The sequence below is a fragment of the Mus pahari genome, chromosome 23 (genome assembly GCF_900095145.1).
Source record: "Mus pahari chromosome 23, PAHARI_EIJ_v1.1, whole genome shotgun sequence".
Lineage (NCBI taxonomy): Eukaryota > Metazoa > Chordata > Mammalia > Rodentia > Muridae > Mus > Mus pahari.
This window is the reverse complement of record NC_034612.1, coordinates 36,270,938-36,285,982: the sequence shown is the minus strand read 5'-3', so window position 1 is coordinate 36,285,982 and position 15,045 is coordinate 36,270,938. Positions and strand designations below refer to the sequence as shown.

Genomic DNA, 15,045 nt, shown 5'->3' with positions numbered 1-15,045 from the left:
GAACCAAAATGGTGTGCACGTTTGCGGACAACCTGGCAGGGTAGGTAGGTTTTCTTTTCTTTTTTGAGATTATGATTGCATTATTTTCCCTCTTCCTGTTCCTCCCACCGAGACTTCCCTTGTTACCCTTGTAAGGGTTTCTGCTCGAATGGGAGGGTATCCTAGGACTCAGAAGCCCAGGAACCATGCAGCTCTGAGGGGGGAAGGCATGCCAGCAGAAGGGCATCCTGAGACACGGGAGCTCAGGAACCACACCACTCTGAGAGGAAGGCTCCTCAGCAGAGGCGCTGCAGCTCTCAGGGAAGGGTATCTGAGCTAAGGAGCCTCAACCCTGCTCCTTCTCCTCACTTCTCTTCATTGCTTCTTTTCTTCCTGGCTTCTTCCAATGAGAGAGTCACTCCAGGGAGAAAGTCTCAAGAAAGAGATTTTTTTTTTTTTGGAGGGTCCAAGGTGTGGAGGGATGAGCCCAGGGACAGCTGCTTTCTGTTCCTGGGAGAGGATAGCAGGGAACCTGACCAAGGGGCAGTGCTTACATAGGATTTCTGAGGAGGCGTAGCTTCTCAGGACAGAGATTTCCAGAGTGAGGATTGGTGGATTTTCCTGTTCTGGGACTGGTGGGTTCTCCTGCTCAGGGATCGGAGAGATTTTGTGGAAACCTGGGGGTGGGGTGTCTGCTCAGAAATTGGTGGCTTTTTTTCACCCCCCCTTTCCCTGCATCAGGTCTTTGGGTTAGGGTGGGAAGTCCTTCCTGGCCCCATCTGGCTTTCTCTGAGGCGTCATCTCTGTGGAGCTGCTGGGAGGGACTGGAGAGGAGGTGCTGACACTGAGGCCAGTTCCTGTGGGACAGCTTCCGCAGTGGTGTTTCACCAAAATTGTATAGGCTGAGGCAGGAAAGATGCCAGAACGCTGGACAGCTCCTCATACTGGCAGTAGGCTGAGGCAGGAAAGGAATTGCCACTGTGGACAGCTTCTGAGGGGCAGCTCCCTTTGAGGTGGGAAGGGAGATGCGCCACCTTGGACAGCTCCAGGGACAGCTGCAGGCCGAGAGGGTGTCATGGTGCGGCCATTTTGATAGGAGCTCCTGCAGGGGCATCTTACCACGGCCCATAGGATGGAGTAGGAAGGAGGTGATGGCCGCCAGGTTGATGGATTTTGTGGCGCATTGCTTCGGGATTACAGACGCTCTCCAGACAAAGTTAGGCAGAGAAGGGGAAGTCCCACGGAGAAAGGGAGTCTTCCAGTTTGCACCAAGCTCCAAGAGTTATAGAGAATTGCAACCTTATTAGCAGGATCTTTCAACATGCCACCATAACTTTCCCACTCACTATGCTGGACTCAACCCAGGAACTGTGAATCAAAAGAAAACAGTCAGGATATTTGATTACAACAAGCTAAGTAACTACTCCAGAAGGTTGGTACGTAAAGTGGAGTTGGTGATATTATAAACCTGCATGCAAGGTCTTAGGCCTTTACAGCTGGTTTACAGGAGGAATGTGAGAGAGTTTGGGACTTTGGGCTAGAAAAGACCTTGGATATGGTAACTGGAGCGAAATGGGTCGTCTTTGGTAGACAGAAATGATGAAAGAAGGACATGAGACCTAGCTTGTGAGGCTTTGTGGGGGACAGGGCTATCGGGAACTGGGATAGGGATGACCCATCTGAAGTTCCAGCTACGGATGTAGCTCCATTCTGCCTGTATTCCAAGAACACGAGTGATGCTGAAGCCACAGGCAAGAGTAGTTCATTTGGTGGAGGAAACATTCAGACAGGACAACATTCTGTCTGTGTCACGGGTACTATTCTCATCCCTGCATTGACAAGAGAAGAAATGACAAGTGGAGACAAAGACAAGAAAACTGGGAAGCTCAGTTAGGAAAAGTGAGCTTAAGATGGCGAACAGAGCCAAGGCCACTCTTACAAAGGCAATTGGGGCTGGCTTATAGGGTCAGAGGTTCAGTCCGTTACCATCATGGCAAGAAGCATGGCAGGGTCCAGGCAGGTATGGCGCTGGAGGAGCTGAGCATTCTACATCTTTTCCCAAAGGCAAACAGAAGATTGTCTCATGGGTAGCTAGGAGGAGGGTCTCAGAGTCCACCCCCACAGTGACACATGTCCTCCAACAAGGCCACACCTCCTAATAGTGCCACTCCCTAGGCCAAGCATATTCAAAACATCACACTGACCCTCTTCATTGGGAAATTAGGAAAGAAGGCCTGAAGCGAAGATGTCACCCATCAAAGGCTACAATTAAGACCCACCTCATGCCAGGCTGCCTGGCCCACACCTTTAACTCTGCACTTGGGAGGCAGAGGCAGGCCAGCAGAACTTCAGAATTCCAGGACAGCCAGAACTACACAGAGAAAGAAACCTGTCTTCAAAAACGCACCCCAACACATGGGCCAGGTTAAATATAACCAGAAATCTGCTCAGCACCAGTTACCAGTTGCCTCAAATTCCTGCTGCTGTGGTTTTCCTACCATGATGTACTATAGTCAAAGTAATTCCTTTCTTACGTGACTTGTTGGGGTATTTGGTCACGTCAATAAATATGTAACTAATGCATTATTTTTCTATTTAAGAGTTAATCAAGCCATGGTGGTATACACCTTTAATCCCAGTACTTGAAAGGCAGAAGGCAGAGTTCTAACCCAGCATGTATACATAGTGAGTTCCAGGACAGCTAGGACTATATAAAGAGACCCTGGTGGGAGGGAGGAAGAGAGAGAGAGAGAGAGAGAGAGAGAGAGAGAGAGAGAGAGAGAGAGAGAGCATGCAGAGTTGACTTTAGAAATACAAACTTTTTAAGGCTGAAGAGGTAATGCAAGGGTTAAGAATACAGGCTGTTGTAGAAAAGGACTTGGATTCAATTGTCAGTACCATATGGTGACTCACAACCATCTATAGCTCCAGTTCCAGGGGGTCTAATGCCCTCTTCTAACTCCAACAGGGACCATGCACATGTGCAGCATGTGTACACACAAAGGTAACACGCTCTATAAAATAATTCTAAAATTTCCTTCTCTTTCTTTCTTTCTTTCTTTCTTTCTTTCTTTCTTTCTTCCCTTCTTTCTTTCTTTCTTTTTTTGGTTTTGTGTGTTGAGACAGGGTTTCTCTGTGTAGCCCTGGCTGTCTTGGAACTCACTCTATAGACTGGGCAGGCTTTGAACACTCAGATCCCCCACCCCCTCCACTTTGCCTCGCTAGTGGTGAGATTAAAGCTATGTGCCACCACATGAAGTTTTTAAGTTTTATTTTTAAACTGACTACGAAAATCTTTTGTTCTGCTTGGAAACAAAGAAGAAAAAAATCAGGGTTAGAAAGAATATGGGCTGGAGAGATGACTCAGATGTTTAAGAGCACTGACTGTTCTTCCGAAGGTACTGAGTTCAATTCCCAGCAACCACATGGTGGCTCACAACCATCTGTAATGAGATCTGACACCCTCTTCTGGTGCTCACAACCATCAGTACAGCTACAGTGTGCTCATATGCATAAAATAAATAAATAAATCTTTAAAAAAAGAAAAAATATGAATTGAGTTGAGCCTGGTGGTAGTGGCTGCAGTGGCTAGAGTGCCAGTGCCACATGCCTTTGATCACAGAAGTCAGGAGGAGGCAGAGGCAGGTAGATCTCTGAATTCCAGGCCAGTCTCATCTCCAAAGGGAGTTCCAGGACTGTCAGGGCTACACAGAGAGACCCTGACTCAGGGCGGGGGAGGGGTTGCAGGTGGGGGTATAGAGTTGTGAAGAGTTCCATCTTTCAAATTTTCTTTAATCTCTAACATTTTCTCACCAATTTCCTATTGATCTTCAATAGCTCCTTTTAACTTCAATATAGTGAGCCCGCCAACTTGTGTTAACTACCAATTTTATTGATTCTTTTTTTTTTATGGAAGTTTTGCAGTTTTTTGTTTGTTTGTTTGTTTTGTTTGTTTGTTTGTTTGTTTGTTTGTTTTGGATTTTCGAGACAGGGTTTCTCTGTGTAGCTCTGGCTGTCCTGGAACTCACTTTNTAGACCAGGCTGGCCTCGAACTCAGAAATCNNCCTGCCTCTGCCTCCCAAGTGCTGGGATTAAAGGCGTGCGCCACCACGCCCGGCTTGTTTTGTTTGTTTTAAGTCAAAGCAGACTGTCTATTCACTTTAAATTCTCTGGGGGTTTTAGTTTTGTGTGTATTCTCCCCCTCAACCCCCATCCAATTTTGGCTTAAATGTTTCAATGAAGAGACTGCATAAAGCCAAGTTATCTTTAGATTTCCCCATTTTCCAGATACATATAAGTTAAACTAACACAATTATCAAACATAAAACCAGCTGGAGTACCACATGGCAGCTTTTCTCTGAACATTTCCTCCTTCCATGAATTAGACACAGGAGGAGAAGCCGAAAGCAAATGAACAAACCAAATGTCCTAAAAACAAACAAACCCAACCGGGCACAGGCAGAAACCAAACGAAACAGATGACTTTAAACAAACAAAGAGCTCCCTAAGCAAACAGGGAGAATAATAAAGTAACCAAACTAAGAGGATCCTTACAACCAGTGCAAAATAAAGCAAACCAAGGTAGGTCTAAGTCCCAGAAACAACACACCAGCATTCCGCTGAGGAATCAACACTGAACATTTGGCACAAGAGGCAACAACCCAGTGACTCCTATAACACAATTGGATCACTTTGGGGGCTCCACATTCAGACACCAAAACCTCTTAATGCAAAAGCAGGTCTAGCCTCAGAAAGAATAAGAAGAAAGAGTTTGTCCTGGAGCCAAACGTGAGTGGCCACGGCTTGGAAAGACAGATTTCAGTTACTTCAAATACCATGTTCCGTAATAGTAACAGATTCATGACTTTTTCTTTTTTTCCTGAGACAGGGTTTCTATGTGCAGCCCTGGTTGTCCTGGAACTCACTCTGTAGACCAGACTGGCCTCAAACTCAGAAATCTGCCTGCCTCTGCCTCCCAACTGTTAGGATTAAAGGCATGCGCCACCACTGCCTGGCTCATGATAGTTTTATAGTAACAGAAGAAAATAAAATCGAGATACTTTCAAGATACCTTGATGGATAAAGTCAAATCTGGTGGCGCACGCCTCTAGTCTCAGCACTCAGCAGGCAGAGGCAGACAGATCTCTGAGTTCAAGGCCAGTCTGGTCTATAAAGCCAGTTCCAGGACAGCCAGGCTACACAGGGCTACCCTATCTTGAAGGACAAAAGGAAGGAAGGAAGGGAGGGAGGGAGGTGTGGAGGGAGGGTGGAGGTTGGTGTTAACAGGCAGGCAGATCTCATAAAAGCAGGAAAGTATGTGCTACTGGCCAAAGATGCTATCTGCTTACATTATTTTGAGTTGGTGGAAGCTAAGGGACTTTCCACAAGGCCTAACCTACTAGTCACAAGGATGTTAGGAGACATGGGTGATAAGTGGCTATTGGGGGGGGGGGACATGGGGAGAAATATCCCAGGGTTATTTGGCTTTGACTTGTAACACAATCATGGAACTTTTAACCAATCTGCCTTGTAGAGTATTTAACATGTTCCTGGAGGGGAGGGGGAAACTTCAGTTCACAAGTCCCACTTCCAGTATTAAAAAGAAATGGAAAGGATTTCAAGGTAAGGTGAGAGATGAGAGGGCTGGCTTGATGTGTGCCTCTGAAAGACAGAGTAAGAATAAGGAAAAAAAAAATAGACTTCTCCCCACCTTAGTCAAGGTTTCTATTGTTGTAAAGAGACACCATGACCAAGGCAACTCTTATAAAGGAAAACATTTCATTGGGGCTGGCTTACAGGTTGTAGAGGTTTAGTCCATTATCATGGTGGGAAGCATGGCAGTGTGCGGGCAGATAATGGTACTAGAGAAGGAGCTGAGAGTTCTGCATCTTAATCTATACACTGACAGTAAGGAGGAGACTGCATATGTTTTACACTGGCTGTAGCTTGAGCATTTAAAACCAACCTCAAACCCTTGCCCCCACAGTGACACACTTCCTCTAACAAAGCCACGCCTCCTGATAGTGCTGCTCACTATTGCCAAGCATTCAAACACATGGATCTATGGGTGCCATTCCTATTCAAACCACCACAATCCCAAAAGAGATATACAAAGAAAGCTTTAGAAATTCATGAAGCACCGGGTGGTGTTGGCGCATGCCTTTGGTCCCAGTACTTGGGAGGCAGAGGCAGGCAGATTTCTGAGTTCGAGGCCAGTCTGGTCTACAGAGTGAGTTCCAGGACAGCCAAGGCTATACAGAGAAACCCTGTCTTGGAAAAAAAAAAAAAAAGAAATTAATTCATGAAGCAATTGGATACTAGAAAAAAACAAACAAACAAACAAATAAAAAAAAAAAAAAAAACAAAGACAGGCTACACAGAGAAGTGAGCCCAACATTGCCTCCATCATGTAGTTCCCTGATGAAGTTGGGGGAAGGAACAAGCACTAGACATTTAGTTTCCTCGTCCCAGTGAACTATCACAAGGGAAATTCTCAAACGAACAGCTTGACAGACGCGTTTTTCGCCAGACTTTGTCAAAGGACACTGAAATACGAGAAGAGGAGCTGGCATTTCCAAAGGGTGGAAAGGCGCCTCCGCCTACGGTCCTGGAAGCCGCCACGAGCTCTGAGAGCCTAGACCCGAGCCGGAGACGGCCGGACCTGCGCACTGCAGATGCGGAACTCAGGCGCCGCGGCTCGGCTTCCGGCGAGCGCCGTTTCCAGACGCACCGGCAGGGTCGCCGCAGACGGTGGCGAGTCTTCGTGCTCCGAGGAGGTGCGAGAAGGCCGGAGATCGGACGCACCTCTCTCTCAGCGCCTCTCTCCGCCAGGTGGACTCCGAGCAGCGGCGGAGACTCTGAGCTTCGCGCCTCAGGGGAAGGTTAGAGGGCGTTGCGGCCTTCGAAGGCTCGGCCACAGAACCTCCCGCCCCCCCTGGCCGCCTCGGTGAGGACAACCGCGGGCCATCGCGCTGGAGGTGGGGTCGGGGGGAGGGGGCGTTGCGTCCGCGGGGGGGGGGAGGGGTCATCTGGTGAGTCTCACTACTACTTCCGGGAGCCGCCTCGGAAAGGAGGACGTGCTAAGGGGCGGGGGGCCGAGGGGAGAGGCACTTACCTCTTACCGGATTGGTTTAGTGCTTGCTGGTTGAGCTCTGCTAGTTGCTGATTGGCCCCAAAGCCAAATCCAGGTCGCTGGGGAAGCGTTACTTGAGGCTAGATTGAGGTGAGATTGGTCGGGTTCCTGAGTCCAGTTTGTGTATTGGAGTAGGGACTTCATCGTAACCCTAGTCCGGGGCCTCGATTACCAGGGTAAGGAAAAGAACCGGTAGCGGGATGGTGGGGGCGGTTGACGACGAAGTGAAGGCTTAGAACTAAACTAACTTCCTCACCTAACCCCAGCTACACCCAGATGAGAACGTGAGACGGTAGGAAGGCCTTTGAGAAAGGAGGGGGCGCAGTCCTCGGAGCGGTGACAGTGTAGGAGGAGAGGCCTTCTGGGAGGTTTTTTGTTATCTAATTGTATGAGGCTCTAATTTCCTAGATGATGGTCTAACAGAACCTTCTGGGGGAATTTAGCTTTGGCTTTGCCGAGGAGTCGGGAGACTTCTAGGTGTTCCGAGGCTTCAAAGAGGCAGTTTGCTGAATAATTCAACTTTTGTTTTTTATTACTTCAGATGAGCAGCTCTCAGAAAAGGCACAAACATCAGAAGCATGGATACAATCTCATCTGTTAGAAGAATGTTCAAAGGAAAATAAGGTATTCATTTTGCCTTACTTATGGTTAATTAGTCCAAGAATATTGCCTTGGAGGAGGAGATCTCTGGTTTTTGAATATCTTAAAGAACTTGACTTTTTTTTTTTTGTCATCAGATTTCCACTTATTAAACATCTGTTTTAAAAATCAAGTTTCTGCTGTGACCACCAAAAATGCGCTTTGTTAATGATAGTTATTGATTGCACTGCAAATGGAAAACCTTTACTTTTTGATATTATTAATTAAATTAACATCTTGAGTGAATCTTGCTCCCACCAAAGGTCTCTCTCTCTCTCTCTCTCTCTCTCTCTCTCTCTCTCTCTCTCTCTCTCTGTATGTGTGTAGTCCTGACTTCTAGAATTCACTCTGTAGACCAGGCTGCTCTGGAACACACAGAGATTAGGCTGCCTCTCTCCAGAGTGCTAGGAATGAAGACGTGTGTTAATACACCGAGTTTAGTGGTTGGTTTTGTGTGCCAACTTGACACAGCTGGAGTCTCACAGAGAAAAGAGCCTCAGTTGAGGAAATGCCTCCATGAGATCCAGCTGTAAGGCATTTTCTCGATTAGTGATCAATGAGGGAAGAAGGCCCAGCCCCTGTCTGTAAGTGGTGCCATCCCTAGGCTGGTAGCCTTGAGTTCTATAAGAAAACAGGCATAGCAAGCCAGTAATCAGCACCCCTCCATGGCTTCTGCATCAGCTCCTTCCTCCAAGTTCTTGCCCTGTTTGAGTTCCTGTCCTGACTTCTTCCAGTGATGTGAATGTAAGCCAAATAAACCCTTTCCTCCCCAACTTGGATTTTGGTCATGGTGTTTCTTTGGAAGAATAGAAACCTTAAGACAACTAACTAGCATTGCATTTTAAAATTAGGGGGGTTGTTTGTTTTTGTTTGTTTGTTTGCATTTTTTATTTTGGTTTTGGTTTTTCCAGACAAGGTTTCACTGTAGACCAGACTGGCCTTGAACTCAGGATTCTCCTGCTTTTGCTTCCTGAATGCTGGGATTAAAGGGGTGGGCTACTACCTCCCTGCCTAGTTTATTTTATTTATTTATTTATTTATTTATTTATTTTGAGACAGGGTTTCTCTGTATGACTCTGGCTGTCCTGGAACTCACTCTGTAGACCAGGCTGGCCTCGAACTCAGAAGTCCACCTGCCTCTGCCTCTCAAGTGCTGGGATTAAAGGCATGCGCCACCACTGCCGGGCTTAATTAATTTATTTATTTTAAATGTATCCACTAGCCAAATACATGTGTCAAGTCTTACAATAAAGAACTCGACATATAAACAACAACAAAACAACTTTTAGGAGCTAGTAGGTCTAGGCCTTTGCTTTAAAAGTTATCACTGAGTCAGACACAATTCAACACATATATCTCATATCTGAGTATTAAATTGATCATCTTTTTAAAATTTTTGTCTCAAAATTGTGTCTAAAAGCATTCATCGTGTTAAAATTTTAGGCTTGAATAATACATGTTCTTGATATACAGAAGGCTCCTTCGTGCATCCCAGGACAGTTAGGAGTATAGTCCACTATATTTGTAGATGATGGTGTCCTGTACTACTTCCAGAAAAGATGGTGAATAGAAAAGAACCACCACTGTCTCATTGCACTTTATTGAGATGAAAATAATTTTTGCATACTATGTCTGCTGAAGACTCAAAGTTGATGTCTCTGAGACTGAAAACCAACAGGAAACAACCCACTGCGTGGCTCTGAGGATTGAGAAAACACACAAGTGCTCTGGCCGTCTGTATCAGGCCAATCCTTCGGTGTGGAGTGGTTAGCCTCAGGAGCTCTGCTGTGGGCTACATGTGAGTGCTATCCTTGAGGAGCAGGCTTCCCACCTGAGGAGGGGATGAGGGGAGGTAACACTGCTTCTTAGAATCTCAGCAGTAAGTCTCTAAAGGCAGTTGTGAATCACAGATGAAGAGATTGTCAGTGGCCTGCATCGTGAGTCCTGGGCCAGCCAGGATTACATAGTAAGAGCTTGCATCAATAAGCCAACAACCAAACCAAAACAAAAAAAGTCCGAAGCATGTTAGACCATGACTGATGCATTGAATTTGTACATGTTCTTTAAACAGGAAACTAGAAGTCTCAGGATGAATCCATCTAGATCTAGAGCAGGTGGTAGTGGAGAAGAGATCTCATTTCAAGAAAATGAGAGAAGATGGCAGCAAGAGCGTCTCCACAGAGAAGAAGCCTATTATCAGTTTATTAATGAGCTCAGTGATGAAGATTATCGGCTAATGAGAGACCATAATCTTTTAGGCACCCCTGGTAAGAAATGGGCAAAGGGGGGAAATTTTTCTATCATTGAAAGGAGGGATTTAAAGTAAAGAGAGTACCTCCCTTTGAGTACTGTTTTGTGAGTCTGAGAATTATGCAGTATAACAAAATCACTGCCCTCTGTGTTTGCTAAATACGTGAGAATACTGCATTTATGGACATACACACACAGGCCAAACTTAAAAACCCAATGTACATAAGCATTAAGTGTTCACACGAATAATTCTCACCCTCCACTGCCAACCCTCACTTGGATGGGCTTGGATTGAAACCTAGGGTTTTGTGCATGTTAGGGAAGTGTTCTACCACTGAACTACTCTAGCTCTCTATTTCTCTTACATAATATTTGTACAAATAAAATGTTCTTTGAAACTTAAATCTTAACTTATTTGAAGTGTTAACAAGCAGCTAGGTAGTGACCAACCAAAAGTCCAATGTAGTCTATACATTTCCTTTCAGATTTACTTTATAGGAAACGAGCTGAAATGTGCCTGTCTGTGTGCTTGTATATTTGTATGTTGGTGGCTCATATAATAAAATATTGTGGTAGAATTCAAGCACTAAGATTTAAACATTTCCCTAAAACTACTCCCTAATTTTCTTTTTAACTTAAGAAACAAACTATGTGAGTATATCTCATCCTTTCGTTGTTGTTGTTTTCAAACTTGTTTGTTTTTTTCGATATTTGTCTCTGGTGGGGGGTTGTGTACATGAGGTCAAGGTCCAAGGAGGCCAGCAGAGGCTGTAGGGTCCCAGGCTCTCAGGTCTCCTGGATCTGGCATTGAGAAGTCATTGTGAGCCACTCAGTCTGGGTGCTGGAAACTGCTGAGCCATCACTCCAGCCCTAACTTACTTAGAAATTCTGGTAACCAAAATTATTCAAGTTTATTTTATGTTTGTGAGCAGACCATTGCTCTCTTCAGACACTCCAGAAGAGGGCATCAGATCCTATTACAGATGGTTGTGAGCCACCATGTGGTTGCTGGGAATTGAACTCAGGACCTCTGGAAGAGCAATTGGTACTCCTAACTGCTGAGCTATCTCGCCAGCCCTGTATCAAATATTATTATCTTAAATTTTTTAAAAAAGATTTATTTACTTAGTATATATAAGTACACTGCAGCTGTCTACACTCCAGAAGAGGGAGTCAGATCTCATTACGGGTCATTGTGAACCACTGTGGGGTTGCTGTTAACTTCGACTTATAAACCATGAAAATAATAAGGATCATCCTCTATAAGTTAAGATTTTTTAAATTACATTTTATTTAGTGTGTGTGTGTGTGTCTGTGTGTGTGTGTAATTGACAATGAGTCTTTAGATGCTACAGGACAACCGTAGGTATCTTCTCTCTCCGTCCACTATGTGGTGCTTGGAGTCCAGGTCGTCAGGCCTAGTAGTAAGAGCCTTTACTGGCTGAGCCATCTCACTGACCCCAGTTGCTAAAGTTTTTATTTCACAAGTTCTCATAAAACGTGGTAATTTAATTTGTTTAAAAAATGAGTGCTCTTTTGTTGTTTCAGGAGAGATAACATCAGAGGAGCTACAGCAGCGCTTAGATAGAGCAAAGGAACAGCTGGCATCTCCGCCTGGCTCGGACAGCGGGACAAGTGATGGAGGTACCGTGGCCTGCACTGCTGCAGTAGGCCTGTTTACCGTTTTCCTGTGATCTTCATTCATATAACAAGTGTTGCTTGGGGATTAGAGAGCAGAGAGAAAGTTGAGAAGTGTTTCTTATACATAGTTTCTCTTCATCAAGTTTATGTGTACAGAATAGTAAATATATATTTTCCCTTCTTCAACCTTCCTGAGACAAACGAGGGCCTTATGTGTTCTTGATAAATATTCTGCCATTTCCCCTAGCCAAATACTGTTCCTTCTAATGTTTGTATAAACATACTCCATAGTTTTTGTATCGATGTGACTTAAAATGTATCCATGGCCTAATACAAACTGACTGACAGGAAACTGTTTTTGCTGCTCTGTTTCATCAGTTTGCTTGCTTGTTATTTTATCAAGCAATCACTAAATCATATAACAATTCTTGCAATAAGCAAAGCACTAGTGAAAACCAATTTAAACTAACAGCAATTATAGAGTTAAACAAGCCAACTTTGGGACCCCTGTTTTTGTTCTACCTCCTCTCCCAGAGACATTCATCTTTAATTAGGTTCTTACCAGTCCGCTGGCTGAAAGGTCTTTTGCACTACCTGCATAGAAACTGTGGGTAGTTTCCAGCTTCTCAGGGAGACAACTAATGTGATTTTAACATTAAATTCAGAAAGTGAGAGACTTTTTAAGAAATCGCCTCCCTGAAGCCTTTCTGCCCCTAGTATTCACCGTCTCTACTTACATTTTACCTTTATCCTATCATACACCCACCCATTTCTAGTCTCTTTCTCTTGGGTTCTTCAAGATAAACACACACAATTAAAGATCGTAAGACCTATTTCTCTGGTTAAATAGATTGCTTTACTTTAAGTTTATGACAAAGGTTTTTACGTTCCATGTTTACAACTGAGTCATATTTGAGTAAGCCTAAGATCCCTGGGTTTATAAAATAAAAGCATGAAAAAGTAAGAGAAGTAATGGAAACTTGGATTATCTCCTCAGTTATGAACACTTGCTGGCTGTTACTTTAGATATGAAGACAAGTCTAATGATGCAGATATAGGAAAGTTTTCAAGAATTCATATATATAAGTATCTATGTGTATCTATATGTGTATATATATATCCATCCCGTTATAAATAAAACCCTTAAATCTTTTTCAAAGCCTATCTTAAAGTATACCAAGCATTACATAAATCTTTAAAATACCTATCACTTACTTCACATAAATCTGTCTTCATAATGCAGTTGTAAAAGTTAATCCCTTCTCAAGGAAAAGCTGCCAGCCCAGAAAGCAGGTAGGGGACCTTTCTCAGCAGCCTTTCTGGAGTCTTCCTGGCAGCAAAGACCCAACTCAGCTGTACCTTGATCTGATACAGCCAGTGCCTGTTTTCAAGTAATCTAACAGGACATTTAATGCCTCTTTTTCATAGTGAAACTATTTCAGGCTTGGTCTCCTTTTTGTCTTTTCAGCTTTTGAAGTAGTATTACTATTTTGTAAATTATGGTGTTTGTTGAGTAGCAATAAGGATAGTGGAATTCAGATTCCTAGTTTAGAAGTGGAGGCTGTGAGCACCAACAGTATACATGATATAAGATTAACAATTACCAGGTAAGAGTAGCAAAAATGCGCCTCTTCTGGCTCCTGCCCAGTAGTTGAGTCTGAGGAAAGAGACAACCTTTGACATGTGTCTTTTGGGGCAAAATCAATCCAAGTGACTGTTGTGTGTTCATGTGAAGCAATTTTAGACTAAAAGTGAGTTGCTGCTTTTTCACCTCGATTAGGTTTGTGTGGTGCTCTTAGTGTAGCTCCTCCATAGTGCTTCTGTCCCACCGATGATAACAACCAGCAGCTGGGGAGTTGAAAATGGCGGGAGGCACCCTCTGTTCAGCCCAGTGCACAGAGGTCATCTCCGTTTAAGGACACTGCCCAATCCATCCCTTTGGCAAGGGGATAGATTGCCCTAGGGTAGAACATATAACCATTTTCAGTTTGTGTTTTAGTTCTTTCTGTCTGTCTTCATAAGAGAGTTTGGATGTCTCAATTCCCTTTCTGTCCATGGAGCACTTTGAATATAGCATTGGCGTTCTCCTTCCAAGGTCTGCTAGAATTCTGTACTGAGTCCCTCTGGTCCTGGGGGCAGGGGCGGGGCCGGAGCTGGGGCTGGGAGTGGGGGCAGGGGAGGTTGGTTGGTTGGTTTTGTTTATAATTTTTTGTTTTTTATTTTTAGTTGAGAGACATTTTAAATACTAATTCCAGCTCACTGCTAGTTACATATCAGCTTAAATTATTCATTTTATCTTGGGTTTTTCCCATGATCATTAATTGTTAATATTATGATTAGTCTCTCTGAGGTTTATACCTTCCCTGCTTTATTTTGTAATACATAGCATGGGATGCTTCAGTCTTCCTGTAGTCACTAAGGCTTGCAGTGTGTCCTACTATGTGCTCTATTTTATTCAGAGTACAGTGAGCTACTGAGGAATATGTATTCTTTTAAGGTTTGGTGGAATTTCCCATAGATATCTGTTAGGTCCATTTGATTTATGATGTTATTTAATTCCAGTGTCTATTTATATTTTGTCTGGATGACCTGCTTGTACATAGGAGCACGTTCACGTTATTAAAGCCTCCCATTATTACTATGTTGGGTAAATCTCTAGCTTTACATTTTTAAAAAGATTTATTTATTTATTTTATGTATATGAGTACACCATTGCTCTCTTCAGACACACCAGAAGAGGGCATCAGATCCCATTACAGATGGCTGTGAGCCACCATGTGGTTGCTGGGAATTGAACACAGGACCTCTGGAAGAGCAGTCAGTGCTTTTAACTGCTGAGCCATCTCTCCAGCCCAGCTTTATATTTAATAGTGTTCCTTTTATGTGCTTGGCCACATCTCTGTTTGATGTATGTGTTTAGAATTGTAATACCTGCTTGGTAGATTAAAGAGGGTGATGTGACCTTCTTTATCTCTTCTGACTAGTTCTGGTTTGAAATTTATTTTGTCAAATTTTTTGTTTGTTTGTTTTGGTTTGGTTTTTTTGTTTTGTTTTGGTTTTGGTTTTTGGTTTTTGGTTTTTCGAAACAGGGTTTCTCTGTTTATCCCTGGCTGTCCTGGAACTCACTCTGTAGAGCAGGCTGACCTGGAACTCAGTAATCTGCCTGCCTCTGCTTCCCAAGTGCTGGGTGGGTTTAAAGGTGTGTGCCACTACTGCCCAGCTATTTTTTCAGATTTTTATTTATTTATTATATGTAATTACACTGTAGCTAACTTCAGACACTCCAGAAGAGGGCATCAGATCTTGTTACGGATGGTTATGAGCCACCATGTGGTTGCTGGGATTTGAACTCCGGACCTTTGGAAGAGCAGTTGGTGCTCTTACCTGCTGAGCCATCTCACCAG

At 43.9% G+C, this 15,045-nt stretch overlaps 1 protein-coding gene across 5 annotated transcripts in view; it reads left to right on the top strand.

Annotated features, from left to right (window-relative positions):
- The first annotated feature begins 6,681 nt into the window (after positions 1 to 6,681).
- Positions 6,682 to 15,045, top strand: part of Rnf6 (ring finger protein 6) — a 13,330-nt gene continuing 4,966 nt past the window's right edge. Inside the window, exons 1-4 of one of the 5 annotated variants that reach the window (XM_021186726.2) lie at positions 6,682 to 6,925; positions 7,653 to 7,735; positions 9,822 to 10,017; positions 11,549 to 11,644. In XM_021186726.2, coding sequence (XP_021042385.1) covers positions 9,840 to 10,017; positions 11,549 to 11,644 — 274 coding nt within the window. In that variant the 5' untranslated portion in view covers positions 6,682 to 6,925; positions 7,653 to 7,735; positions 9,822 to 9,839. Of the gene's footprint in view, positions 6,957 to 7,107; positions 7,288 to 7,652; positions 7,736 to 9,791; positions 10,018 to 11,548; positions 11,645 to 15,045 lie in introns of those variants that run through there. The other 4 variants (XM_029533863.1, XM_021186725.2, XM_029533862.1 and 1 more) reach the window with 4 other exon arrangements.